General features: G+C 49.2%; 3 protein-coding genes across 3 annotated transcripts; all 3 read right to left on the bottom strand.

Moving 5' to 3' along the window:
- Positions 1-4,819: 4,819 nt before the first annotated feature.
- IUM83_03670 (Glyceraldehyde-3-phosphate dehydrogenase) lies at positions 4,820-6,508 on the bottom strand (the record flags this gene model as incomplete). Its single annotated transcript, XM_067927695.1, has 1 exon — positions 4,820-6,508. The coding sequence occupies one exon, from the start codon at positions 6,506-6,508 to the stop codon at positions 4,820-4,822; it is 1,689 nt and encodes a 562-aa protein (XP_067795218.1).
- A 3,714-nt stretch (positions 6,509-10,222) lies between these two features.
- IUM83_03669 (Glyceraldehyde-3-phosphate dehydrogenase) lies at positions 10,223-11,080 on the bottom strand (the record flags this gene model as incomplete). Its single annotated transcript, XM_067927694.1, has 2 exons — positions 10,223-10,773; positions 10,837-11,080. 2 exons carry the CDS (start codon positions 11,078-11,080, stop codon positions 10,223-10,225), a joined length of 795 nt encoding a protein of 264 aa, XP_067795189.1.
- A 51-nt stretch (positions 11,081-11,131) lies between these two features.
- IUM83_03668 (Glyceraldehyde-3-phosphate dehydrogenase) lies at positions 11,132-11,680 on the bottom strand (the record flags this gene model as incomplete). Its single annotated transcript, XM_067927693.1, has 1 exon — positions 11,132-11,680. The coding sequence occupies one exon, from the start codon at positions 11,678-11,680 to the stop codon at positions 11,132-11,134; it is 549 nt and encodes a 182-aa protein (XP_067795190.1).
- Between the last annotated feature and the right edge of the window lie 912 nt (positions 11,681-12,592).

Below are 12,592 nucleotides of genomic sequence, written 5' to 3'. Positions count from 1 at the left end.
TTGCATTAGCGGTCAGTAGCACGTTCGTGCTGCCGATCACGCTATCGAAGAGGCAATCCAGCACGTTGACAACATCCGCTGCACCCGTCTAAAATCGCTTAATTGGTCGTCTCAAAACGTAGATGTAATTGCACTCGAGCTCCGCCTACAGAATCTGGAGACTTCTAACATCAACCGGCAGCGTCTGAGCTTCGCGGTACGCCGCTGTGGTGTACGAAGTTGGTGCAACACTACCACAATGTGGCTTACCGATAGGATCGGTTTAAGTTACCACGTAATTGGTGTCGCGATAATGATGATGTGTGATTCCTGGTGGAGGGAGATTGAGTATATTTTTCTTTGCTGAAATGGATTTCGCTTACCCGATCGTGTTGTAGAGTTGGGAGCTATACGTAGCTGCTATTGTTGCGTTAAAACCTCCCGATGTCCACTCACTTCGTTTGTCTACAATAAATTGGGTTGAGGAGACGCTATGTGCTTCGAAATTGCTTCCATGTAATGAAACAAGTATAGCCCACAATCCACACTCTTTGAATGCTGCAGCTTAGTGTTGAAGACATAGGTGCGCCAATCAAATGCAGCTTGTGACCCAAATTCCTTTCTTGGAGGTTAGATAAAACCCATTTCGCAACATGAAAGAGCATACGCGGAACTGTGTCCATTCTCATCTAATTGATATGGTGCACTTTTGTCGGTGTCGAATGAAATGGTTTTTCAATAACGAGAATGCTCCCGCGCTTAGCAGCAGAAACAGGGAAGATCATTTAGCGATAACGTTTCCAGTCGAATTACTCGAATAGATTCTTGAGCAAGCGAAGTCATTTTTCGCGGTTTGAGTCGGCCTCCATCGATACGTAATGTGTAGTCCCATGAGAACAAACTAATCTTTTTTCGTAATCATGTCCCTACAAATGAAGTAGTAAATAGCTGTTGCTGTCATGGAAAATGATGGCAGAAAGCTGTCCAAATATTCGCGGAATATTTGTACAGTGCGCGTGTCACCAGAATCTTGGCAATTCATCCAAACGAACATCGCGTCTTCCTTTGACTGCCGCGGCCTTAAACCCCGACGCTGGGATACGCCCCTATCCGCAAATTCCGTTCTTGCTGCAATCGCCTAGTAAATACTACCTTCAGAGCTGTCCGGGCTTGGCGATTCCGAGCTGTATAATTCAGCATAATTGAAGATCTCCGTTTCATAAACACCCTCATTACCCACATTGTCACTCCCGGAGCTCTGAGAGTGGTTTTAATCGATTGGATGAGGTGAAACATGAGATTGTACGCCACAAGTCGAAGGAACCTGCTGAGTGTATGCGTGAGATGTAGTCTCGCCAGTGTCGAAGCTCGACACTGGCAATAGCTACAGATCCTAGATGGTTCCTCAGCGTGTGGTTGCCACGCGCGGCAATCGAGCTGTAGCCAGCTCTGCCGCGCAACGACAGCGGAAGTGTTAGAGATTAAGTATGCAGAAGACAATCAATGGCAGTGAGTATGAGGGCTATGCTTCTCACAAGGACACGATAGACACAGTGTAGTTAGCTTTAGTATAGTAATGCTGATCTGGGTATTGTGCCAATACACGGGCTGCTGGTGAACGGTGGTTCTGGCACGGGGTTCTCACTCACCCGAGAACTTGACGCCTGCGGCTCAAGTGAGAACCCCAGCGAGCCGGTCCATCGCTGTGCCTATCGTGGCGTTCTGCCTCGGCACTCACGTGTTTGCCTCTCTAGCCTACTTAACTACCATGACTATGACCATTCGAAGTAGTAGCAGTATGGTGCGTAATGCGTCTCAGTATGATGGGCGATGGCACATCGAGTTTCGTGAATTGGACTGTGAAATTAAATTTGAGGTTGCAAGCCTTGCTGATATTGTTCATATTGCTGGGCCGGTTGAATGTTTGATCATTGTCGTGTAGGAACACGCGCTAAATTATATATGGCACACTTTCCCCACCAACAACACCCACCGAGCCACCGAAGACTCAATGGGCTTGTTAGGGTTAGAACCTGAAGGCCCATGAACTTCCCTTGCACCGGGTTGATGTTTCCCCTGTGTACCGAGCTTCCGCTAGTCGACCGACGGAAGACTCAGCGTCACTAGCCACGAGCAAAGGCTAGCACGCTCTCACACACAAAATATACCTCGCAGGCCCTCAGAAGGAAGGGTCCCGGCCTTTTACGGCGTCATACGAGGGTGCCGGAGCTATACTCCGGCGGGAAGAAATAAATGGAGTGCGCTCTCGCTCCTCCAGTTCCTGGCGACGACTCGTCGCTACCAATACACCGGCCACTAACTCTTGGCCCTGCCAGGGATGAACACACGCTACACTAGTAGATGTGCCCACCGACAGTCATAATCCTACCTACCAGGTTTACCTTGAGCTGCAGGTCGTTCACTGCAGGCACCGGTGTCGCCCTTGCGTGGTTGGGAGGAAAAGCTGTTCTGTTATTGTTGCCCGAAGGCTTATCTTGTCTTCTCTTCAGTTTCCTATCGATCAATACAAATATCAAGTATAAACGCGTCCGGTTTTGGACCGCCAGTTGTAACTCACGACTCTTCGGCGCTTTCTCTGCGACGTGGCGGCGTTACCGACGACTCAAACGGCCGCTGAAACGCCACCGACGACTGGGGACAGGCGCCGACGACTCATAAGTTCGGATCTTGCCAGTAGGTTCGCACCGTACTTAGCGAGCTGCAACCGCCCGCTCTTGACTTGGGACCGTCGACGAGTTGTCGTCACCGGCCTATTTAGGCCAATCAGCGATCGGGGAGTTTAGTCCAATGACTGGCGATGGGTTGTGACTTGCCAGTTAACGCCGGCGCCTCGAGTCTTCTTCGCCCCTCGTCCCGCCTTTGGGTTTTGGCTTCGGCTTCATTTCCCGATACCACATCATTCCCGGTAGCTCCGGTGAGTTTCTACTTGGAAGCGATCTGTTACTTAAATCAGGACGTCGAGTGACAAATCGACTTACTAGCGGTGCCACTTGAGGCTAACAAGAATGAGGATGCATTTGGCGATGTAGATGAACCTAGGATTGGAAAAGAAGGGCTGCACGAGGAAGATGTGAGGACTGATATTTTATAACTGGTCGAGCTGGCAATTACGAAGAGGTTCCCTCGTGAGTTCAAGAAGGAACTTACTCGCATCGTCTTGTGTTTTGACTTGTTTCGGAATCGTTTCGGTGCCGACCCTCCAGCTAAAGTGTCGCCGATGCGTATTCGCCTAAAACCTGGAGTAAAACCATACTGATGTAAGGCAAATACGTACCATCCTGAATTTCGTCGTTTCATGGACGACGCCAACAATAAATCAGTCGAGTTAGGCTGGGTGTACGAAAATCGGAAGAGCAAGTGAACATGCTCTGCTCTACCTGTACGCAAAAGAGGTGGAGAATTTCGCCAAATGGCAGACTACAAGCCCGTGAACACATTTGTAGAAGCAAGTATAGCTATCATGCTCGACTTGCAGACAAACCTGGAAGCCTTCAATGAAACCAGTTTTTCGGTTGTTCGACTTCATCAAGGATACTGGCAGATATCACTTGCTGCGGAGCGTTAAGAGATGTTATCGTATGACACATCATAAAGTGCACACCTCGAGACGAGTCCCACCAGGACGTACTGTTGATGCATTATTTTTTCAAGCAACAATTGAGAAATGCTTGGAAAAACCTTGCGCCGTCATTTACTTGTGTAGATAGGTGATCTACTTTTATTAGCGGGCGAGGTACAGACTTATTTAGCCAACTTGGAGAGGTTGTTTGGGCTCCTCGATTGTGATTTGGTGTTAAGCTGAGTGTGAAGAAGGCTCGGTTGTTCAACCACGAAGTGCGTTGGTGTGGGAAAATAATTTCGGGTGCCAGTGTGCACCACGATCCTAGACGAATCCGGGCACTACGAGACCTCCCATACCCAAGCATAGCAGGCGACTTACAACAATCCTTGTGCGCAACCAATTAGATGCGGGAGAGCTTAATAGACTATGCTAGCGCAACTCGAGCACTTCAAGACGCGTTGGATACCGCTTTGGTAATTGCTGCCAAACAAACGAAACTCGTAGCTACTGGAATAGCAATCTGTGATGACCGAGCAGCAAAAGACATACAAATCATGAGTCCAATGTTTTCGATATTATTGACATTTTCGACAATTGTTTTTGACATTTGTTTCGACATGTTGTATTTTTGACATTTTGACATTCCGACACTCAAACAGACATGTCAACCTTAAAAAAGACACGAGCAGGTTACACTTGACCCGATTGACTGGGCAAGGCTTGGAAGGGCGGTGTAGTGGCGGGTTTCCATAGAAGCAAGCCCAGCCCACTCATCGGGTGACGCGTACTGATAGACGTCACCACACTGGCACTAGAAAAACCATTGAGATCAACAGTGATGTCGGTTTGGTTGAAGGCGTTGGCAGAAGGCGTCGGCAGAAGTCGCCGCTACCGACAGCTAGCAGGCATAGACACAGATCACTTTGAGTTTTACCTCTAAACCAACAATAGATTGCCTGGAAGCGCCAGCGTCCCTCGTAGTGTTCCGACATAAAGACAGAGAACTGCGCTGCACATGCCCAAACGGTACCTAGCGCAGTGACGAAATGGTCAATACGGTGAAGTCATCAGAAAGCAAAAATAGTGTTGTGCAAACATGGACCATTGCTAAATCCACCATGGCGGATCACATATAAAAACTCCTCAACCAAATTCTTGTTCAAATTACCACCACAGAGACTGCACAACGAAGTGCATGTACACTCAGGGCTACGCGAACTGAGGCGTTCCTTCCACACTGCCGACTACGTCCCTAACTTAGCAACCAGTGCCACCGGCAATGATCAAGCATGAGGTGCTGGGGAACATGGCCATGATGTTGGTCATGATGGACCAGAGGATGGAGAACATCAGATAACAGACCGTAATGCCACCGATCAGCTTGCTGTGGCCACCCTTGCGAATCAGCTCCTGGGTTTCCTCCTTCTGCGGGGGCAGCAGGAACAAGAAGACCCACGAGAAGATGGTCATGGAGTACATGATGATGATGGTGTACGTGATGTCGGAACGAACCGAGTGGTCATCGGTCTGCACGCGCTCGTTGGTGACGTTAAAGGGGCCATCAATAGCGAGGGTCAGCGACGAGGCAAAAGGCATTGCCACATTGGAGACCGTTGTGACGAGACCGTAGACCGCAGCCTCGTTGCCGACCTGCGCCAGCTCGACCACACAGAACGAGGAGATAATCCAGCCGACGCCGTACGGGAGCTGAACGGCAATCGGAGGGCCGAGCCAGAACCATTGGCTGCGGAACACATCCCAGATAACCAGAAGCGAGACCGTGCAGTCGACAGCGATCACCACAATACCCGTGAAGACGGTCATCCAGCGCCAGTTCCAGTGCAGACCCCACTTGGACGTGATCATGATACCCGCAGCAAACAGCAAGTTGCCCAAGATGTCGCTGAGCGTGCTGTTGATCGGGGTGACGCCCACCATTTTCGAAGCCACCGGCGAGCTGCCCGTGTAACCGATGCCGCCGAAGATTCCCGCGAAGAACAAGTAGGCAATGATCTGGTACATCGCGCGTGAGCACAGCAACTTCCAGAAGTTGCTCATGTACTCGCGGAAGTTGGCAGCACTGGATTTCTCCTCCTTGATGAAGAACCATGTCATCGGGAACACCGGGAGTGTGAGCACGGCGACGATGATCATCAGCTGAGGGAAGCTCAGCGAGAAGTCGAAGTCGCCACCGTAGTCCTCGCCGTTGAAGAAGAACCCAGTGAGAATCTCGCCAAAGATCACCATGGCCGTTCGAGTCGTATAAATGACGGACTGCGTCGTGCCGCGCTTGTCAATCGGCTCGCGCTGAGCCAGCTCACAGGTAATGCTGTCTGCGCACACATCCGACATCACGTAGCCAACAGCAGCGAACATCATAATAATAACATACTTGGCTCCTTGCTCAGGGGCGCTTCGGTCGATCCGAGCTTCGATCTCCGGTGTGTAGTCGGCGATGGCGATTTTGCGGTCGGAAGCCACAGTGAAGTACGGCCTGCCGATAGGCATGACAGCCATGATCACCAGCATGATGAAGCAAATGGTCCAGCCGAGCAGCATGTACGGCCGACGGCGGTAGCCGCAGATCGGCAGGCAGTCGGACAAGATGCCGTAGAAGACCTTGAAGCTCCACGGTAGCACAACGAGCTGGCTCGCAGCGGTGACTTGAGCGCCGGAGCAGTTAAGGTAGTTCTGCATGAACGGGTAGATCGTCGCAGGTAGAAGTCCGTACACAAGACCAATCGTCGAGTACTGGAAAAGGAGACCGAGGTTCTCCCTGCTCGTGAGCACGGGCATGCCACCTTCACGCAGGGCGCCGCCTTCAATATCGCCGGGTGTCTTGGAAGGGGCATAGTCGTCATCGACGGCTTTTCCTTGCGAGGCGCCGCTCATCAAGGACAACCGCTTGGGGAAGTCGACGTCGTTCATACTTGGACCGACCGTCATGGTAGCCGGCAGCCAGAGGTTCGTGTGGGGCGATGGGAATTAAGGACTGGCAGAGCCCAATACAAAGGCGCTGGACTCGGGACTTGGACCGGAAGAGTGCGAGGATACGAACACATGATGGTTGGAGCTGGCTCCACAGAATAAACATTTCTTGGATTGTAGCACGGGCTTTGCTCGGGTAGGATGCTGCTGCTTTTGCCGCGGTAGGCTATAATAACTTGGCGGCAAAAGCAACAGCCGCTATAATTTATAGTGGCTCCGGGGGTGGGTCACAAACAGCTGAAGCCAGAAAGGGTCAAAGGGAAAATACACTGACAACCGCGTCGATCAGTGAGCGTCACTACGGTACGGGTACTGTACTGTACGAGAGCATCCGTCTTGAATGGAACATCGTTGCTGTAGTGGCCCGTCGACGTGTTTATTGGTGGTGCTTTCTATCAGTGCCACCAAAAGCAACGGCTTGGTCTTGAACAGGTGTTTAGCTGTAAAGACCGGATGTTGTTGCTCGTCGTGAGGACACACCAAAAAGAGGGCTCCTGTCGCCTTTCGATCGAGCGCATCGAGACCCGCTCACCAGAAAAGAAACACGCTGGTCGTTTGCGCGCTTGCTCATCAAGGTCGGTACAAACTTCTGCATCAATAAAGAACACCTGATACACAAAATTGTGAAAGGTAATGTAATATTACAGTCAAATGTGTATGTGTGAGCCAATCACAGCTCATACATTATTTAAGGTTATAGGTTTTTTGTGTTCTCTATTGAAGCAGATGTCTGTACATGGTGTGAACCCTGATGTTCATCTATCACGAGTTTGCGGCGATGCCGCCGACCTGAAACGAGAAGGATCGAGTCAAAAATGGCTAACCAAGTTTTCCTCAAAATAGACTGCGATCGTCAAAATCTTGGATTTCGTATCCGTGCCTTGTTTTTGCTATCCATATGTAATGTAATACAAACTTTCATATTAAACTATCGGCAGGCCTATCGGAGACCGCGCGTACTGGCAGAATTGTACCCATGCTACCCGTACGCTTTCAGCCTGGAGACAAAAGGTTAACGGGACGATACAGAGATTTCAACGGTACTTTTTAGTTTACAAAACTACCACGTAGATCGAGTTATAGCCTCCCGAAGTTGGTGTATCGGTTCATCTCGCCAGTACAAATAGGCCGCTGTGGATGCGGATGAAGAACGAGTGGACCTACAATACATGTACTGTACGGTAACAAAAGAGCACTGTATGCTAAACTGTGCTGAGAAAAACTCAAGTGCAGACGATCCCTCGGTAGTAATCCCTCTCAACAAAAAATGTAATACTGTACTAGTAACGAACGAAATACCGAAATACTTGAAGTGCATATTTTTATGCTCAAGAGCATGTTCGCTACGCAGCTGGAGCCCCAACAGCAAAAAACGTATTGAGATTATGATTGGTCAAAATAACGCACATTCCAATAACGTCTCCACCTTCACAAGGTGCAGACGGATACGGTAACTTGAGATTGGGGTGCGAAGGCTGAAAAGGACGAAGCGTCCACGTATCGCGCATGCTGCAGTGTTCTTCGCAGGTGAATTCAATGACACCCTAACGAGTATTTTGTCTGGCTAGGCAGCTGGCTGTAGTACAGCATCCCGCGAGAGCAATCTTCGTTGCGCGAAACATGTCCGGTTACATGCAACGCTTTTGTAGCGTGAGTGGAAGAGTATAAACTCATTCCAAACCACCCACTGTCAGCTACTACGGGTAAGTCAAGGGAGAAGAGTGGGGAAGGGGGGATTGGAGCGCCTGTTGCAGCTTGCTTTGGCGTAGCGCGTATGACCGCGACCGCAGCCTCATGTCCACGAGCAACACACTGTACGCGCACGACTCGGCAACGTGTGATTGGCTAATTTTGGTATTCATCTCCAGCAGTGTAGCGAACAAGCTGGGACTAGAGACGCGTTCTCACTGCGACCATCTCCAGCTTCGTAGCGAACACGCTCTAACGCTCGTTGAATGACTGTGAAGAATCTATGCCCGGGAGGGAGTCGATCCCAGATAGTCACATATTTCGCGAATCGGAAGCACTTTAACCCTTTCACTACCAGAGATTTCTTACGTATCTTGTTAAATTGATCATAATTATTGTAAACAATTGTTATATTTAAAACAAATTTATTGATGGAACTATTAAATTGTGGTAAATAAATTTAAAGTGAATTATGTTATTATCATAATGAATTCAAGATAATTGTGCTTGAATAAAATATCTAACTCGAACAATACTTTTAAGTATATTTAATTAAAAATACAACATTTGAAACGTTCGAATGAAATAAAATTCCCATTATTAAAACATAAACAAGAACATATAGACAAAGTTCTGGATTTTAATTTGAATAATAGATAGATACATGCTATAGTATTGCTCGCATCTCTTCTTTAATAACAGGAAATAGGTAGTTTCGTTGTTTCCACTGCCCTATTGTCCTAATCGGATCTAGTACAGTAGTAGGAGCTGAAGGAAAACTGCATTGCAATACTACATCGGCATTTCGCCTTCACTTTTCTACCAGTCACACTCCGAGAGAGCACTGCTTGACACTGACACTGTATTACTTCTTGAAGTATTAGATAAGAGTGGACACGAATATGGGTCTGCACAAGGAACTATGTCAATAATATGGACATCTTGGCTCGCGCGGGCCGTACAATAAACCAAAATTGTCCGGGTTATTCGTCAGATAGCTTTATTCTACATCCAAATCGTTGTCTTTTCGAAGCCTTTGTCGCACGTTTTTGATCGAATATTGGCAATCCATGAATCTTGAGAGATTAGAGAACTTTAGTTTCTGGAGTTGGAGGTACATAAAATCCTGATAATCTTAAATAATCTGGAAATAAAATACGGATAAAGTACGGGCAGATTGTCCAATACTAAATATATTTTTGGAGCATTGCCAAAATGGCTCCGGAAACTACTGTTCTCTAATAGAGAACTGTATTGACCTCAAGTCACCTATGTTGTAAAGTTTCGTGCTACCAAAAATCAGTCAGGGTTTAGTTCAATCCACTTGTTTTCACTTGATCACGACATGAATTCTCTTATTTTTCATTTTATTTCCCTCGGTTAATGCCGTTCGCGCTCAGGGTGCACTCTAAATCACACGTATCGAGTTTCTCTATCCTCCGTACCGTTGTTTTATATTTTCCCGTTTTAGTGGAATATAATATAACATCCATCTACAGGGCTATAGCTACAGTTTACCTGACACTCCAAGATTGAAACTCATGTTGCGCACCTTAGCCTACCTACGTTGGACATCGGTACTCGCAATTTCACCAAATAAAACATCCACAGCCTCGACGATACGTAATTTATTACGGAGGACGTAATTTATATTTACGAAACGTATTACTGGACGATTTACGGGACGGCTTCAAGATAAGTTTACGGGGCGACCCGTCAACTATCAACAACGAGTGGCCGTGAAGTGAGTAGCTCGTCTAGAGTGCAAAATAGTACGGACTTTAAGTTACAATATCACTTTTCACTTTGCCCTTTACGAACCCAAGCTTCCACTACGTTACAGATGCGCGACTCACGACAAAAAAAAGAGCGTTAGCTGGAACGGAACGGTTTTCAATTTCTTGCCTTCCTTGTTCTGGCGACGTCTGACCGTGTTAAACCACCACAACTACGAATCGTATAGCTGTACACGCAGCTGCACGATTAGCATCCGGTTCCGCCAGCGATCACGAGGCAGGAAGTGCTATCGAAAATGGCCAGGACATTGGTCGTGACGGACCACACCAGCGCAAAAAGTAGATAGGCCACGGTGATGCCGCCCAAAATCTTGCTGTGGCCGCCCTTGCGGATGAGCTCCTGCGTGGCCGCCTTCTGGTTAGGCAGCAGGAACAGGAACAGCCACGAGAAAATCGTCATGGCGTACATGATGATAATTGTGTACGTTATGTCGGCGCGGATCGAGTGGTCGTCCGCCTGCACTCGAGTGTTGGTGATGTTGAACGGGCCGTCGATCAGCAGCGTCAAGGTCGAGGCGAACGGTGATGAAATGTTACCAACCGTGGTGATTAGGCCATACATTGCTCCTTCATTGCCCATGCCAGCCAATTCCACGACGACGAACGTGGAAATGATCCACCCGATTCCGTACGGGAGCTCCACCGCAATCGGCGGGACCAGCCAGAACCATTGACTGCGGAAAACATCCCACACCGTAATGAGGGAGCACGCGCAGTCCACCACCATGACGACGGCGCCTGTTAATACAGTCATCCATCGCCAGTTCCAATGCAAGCCCCACTTCGATGTGATCATCCTACCTGCTGCAAAAAGCAGGTTGCTGAGAATGTCACTCAGAGTGCTGTTGATCGGCGTAACGCCCACCATGTACGACTGCACCGGAGAACTGGCAGTGTACGTAATGCTTGCGAAAATGCCGCTGAAAAACGTGTACGCGATGACCTGGTAAACTGCACGACTACAGAGCAAGTCCCAGAAGCTGTTGATGTACTCCCGGAAGTTCGCAGCCTCCGTCTTCTCTTCTTTGATGAAGAACCAGGTCATACAGCACCGGTATCGTCAACACCAGCATGATGATCAACAACTGCGGGAAGCTCAGCGAGAAGTTGAAGTCGCCGCCGTACTCTTCACCGTTGAAGCAACGATGATTTCACCAAGGATAACAACAATTGTGCGAACCGTGTAGATACACGACTGGGTCTTGCCACACTTGTCAAGTGGTTCACGCTGATCCAGTTCGCATGTTATACTGTCGGCGCACACGTCCGACATGACGTAGCCGAACGCAGCGAAAAACATGATAATAACATACTTGGCACCTTCCGATGGCGCGTCGTAGTTGATACGAGCCTCGATCTCCGGGGTGTAGTCTGAAACCTTAACGCCGCGGTCGGAGGAGACAGTGTAGTAGGGCTCGCCAATGGGCATGATGGCCATGATCAGCAGCATGATGATGCAGATTGTCCAGCCGATGAGCATGTACGGACGGCGACGGTAGCCGTAGATGGGTCGGCAGTCGGACAGGATGCCGTAAAACACCTTGAAACTCCATGGCAGCACGACTAACTGCTTGGCTGCAGCGACCTGGGACCCCGAGCAGTTGAGGTACTCCTGCATGAATGGGTAGATGGTCTCGGGTAGCATGCCGTAGACGACCCCGACAGCGGCGTACTGGAAAAAAAGCCCGATATTCTCCTTGCTTGTCAAAATGGGCACGTGTAGTGGATGCCGGGTAATTTCACCTTGGTACCACCGCCACGTCCAAGGTTTCCCTTCGGCAGTTTCAAGATCACAGGTGCTCCAATATGTCCGACGGCCGCCAGAGGTGTCTCTACAGGATCGGATGGCTAGGAAGGCAGGACAAGTGGGTACATGATCTGGATGTTGAAGTCGGTGCATGTTTACATGTTACCGGTCCGGCAGTCAGTGCCCGACTCGGTTGCACATTGGGGAATTTGTATGCCAAACTGCATGTTGCCTTTAGGACCATGTCCACTAGATCTCCGGCTCTTCGTCTATTCCAAGGGGACGCCTTGGGTACGAGCTGGTCAGCATCAGCCTCGGACCTCACTCTTCAATTAGCCAAGTTCCAGAAACATCAATACAATCGGCTATAAGTTCCCGTGGAGTAGCTCCCACACCGACTGTGTTCACGTTTTTGGTACTTCTACCCGCGATACTACAAAGAATTCGTTAGTAGTACAAGCGCTCATCCTCGTGTGGTACATGCTGCCGTACGTGGACGACACTACTTGAAGAACGACGATCGCTGTGTGACACCCGACAAATCAAGATGCAAGATGCGACGGGTAGTGTTCAGGTCCATTCTCCCGCCGAAGATCACAAGTGTTTCGCACGAGGCACTCACGAAGTGGAAGAAGGAGCGCCGAGAATACGAAGCCAGACTACGTGCACGCTGCCGGGTCACTGGTGAAGTGTATGAGGCCGTGGCTGAGACGATCATTGAGTCTGTCGACCCTGACTTGCTGGACACTTTCTGCGAGCTGAAACTGGGTAAAGCCTCAGCCGACGTGACTGAAGGCATGCTGACAGCTG

The sequence above is a fragment of the Phytophthora cinnamomi genome, assembly GCF_018691715.1.
Source record: "Phytophthora cinnamomi strain GKB4 chromosome Unknown Contig21, whole genome shotgun sequence".
Classification (NCBI taxonomy): Eukaryota; Oomycota; class Peronosporomycetes; order Peronosporales; family Peronosporaceae; genus Phytophthora; species Phytophthora cinnamomi.
The sequence above is the reverse complement of the archived record's forward strand: the minus strand, read 5'-3'. Positions and strand labels throughout refer to the sequence as shown.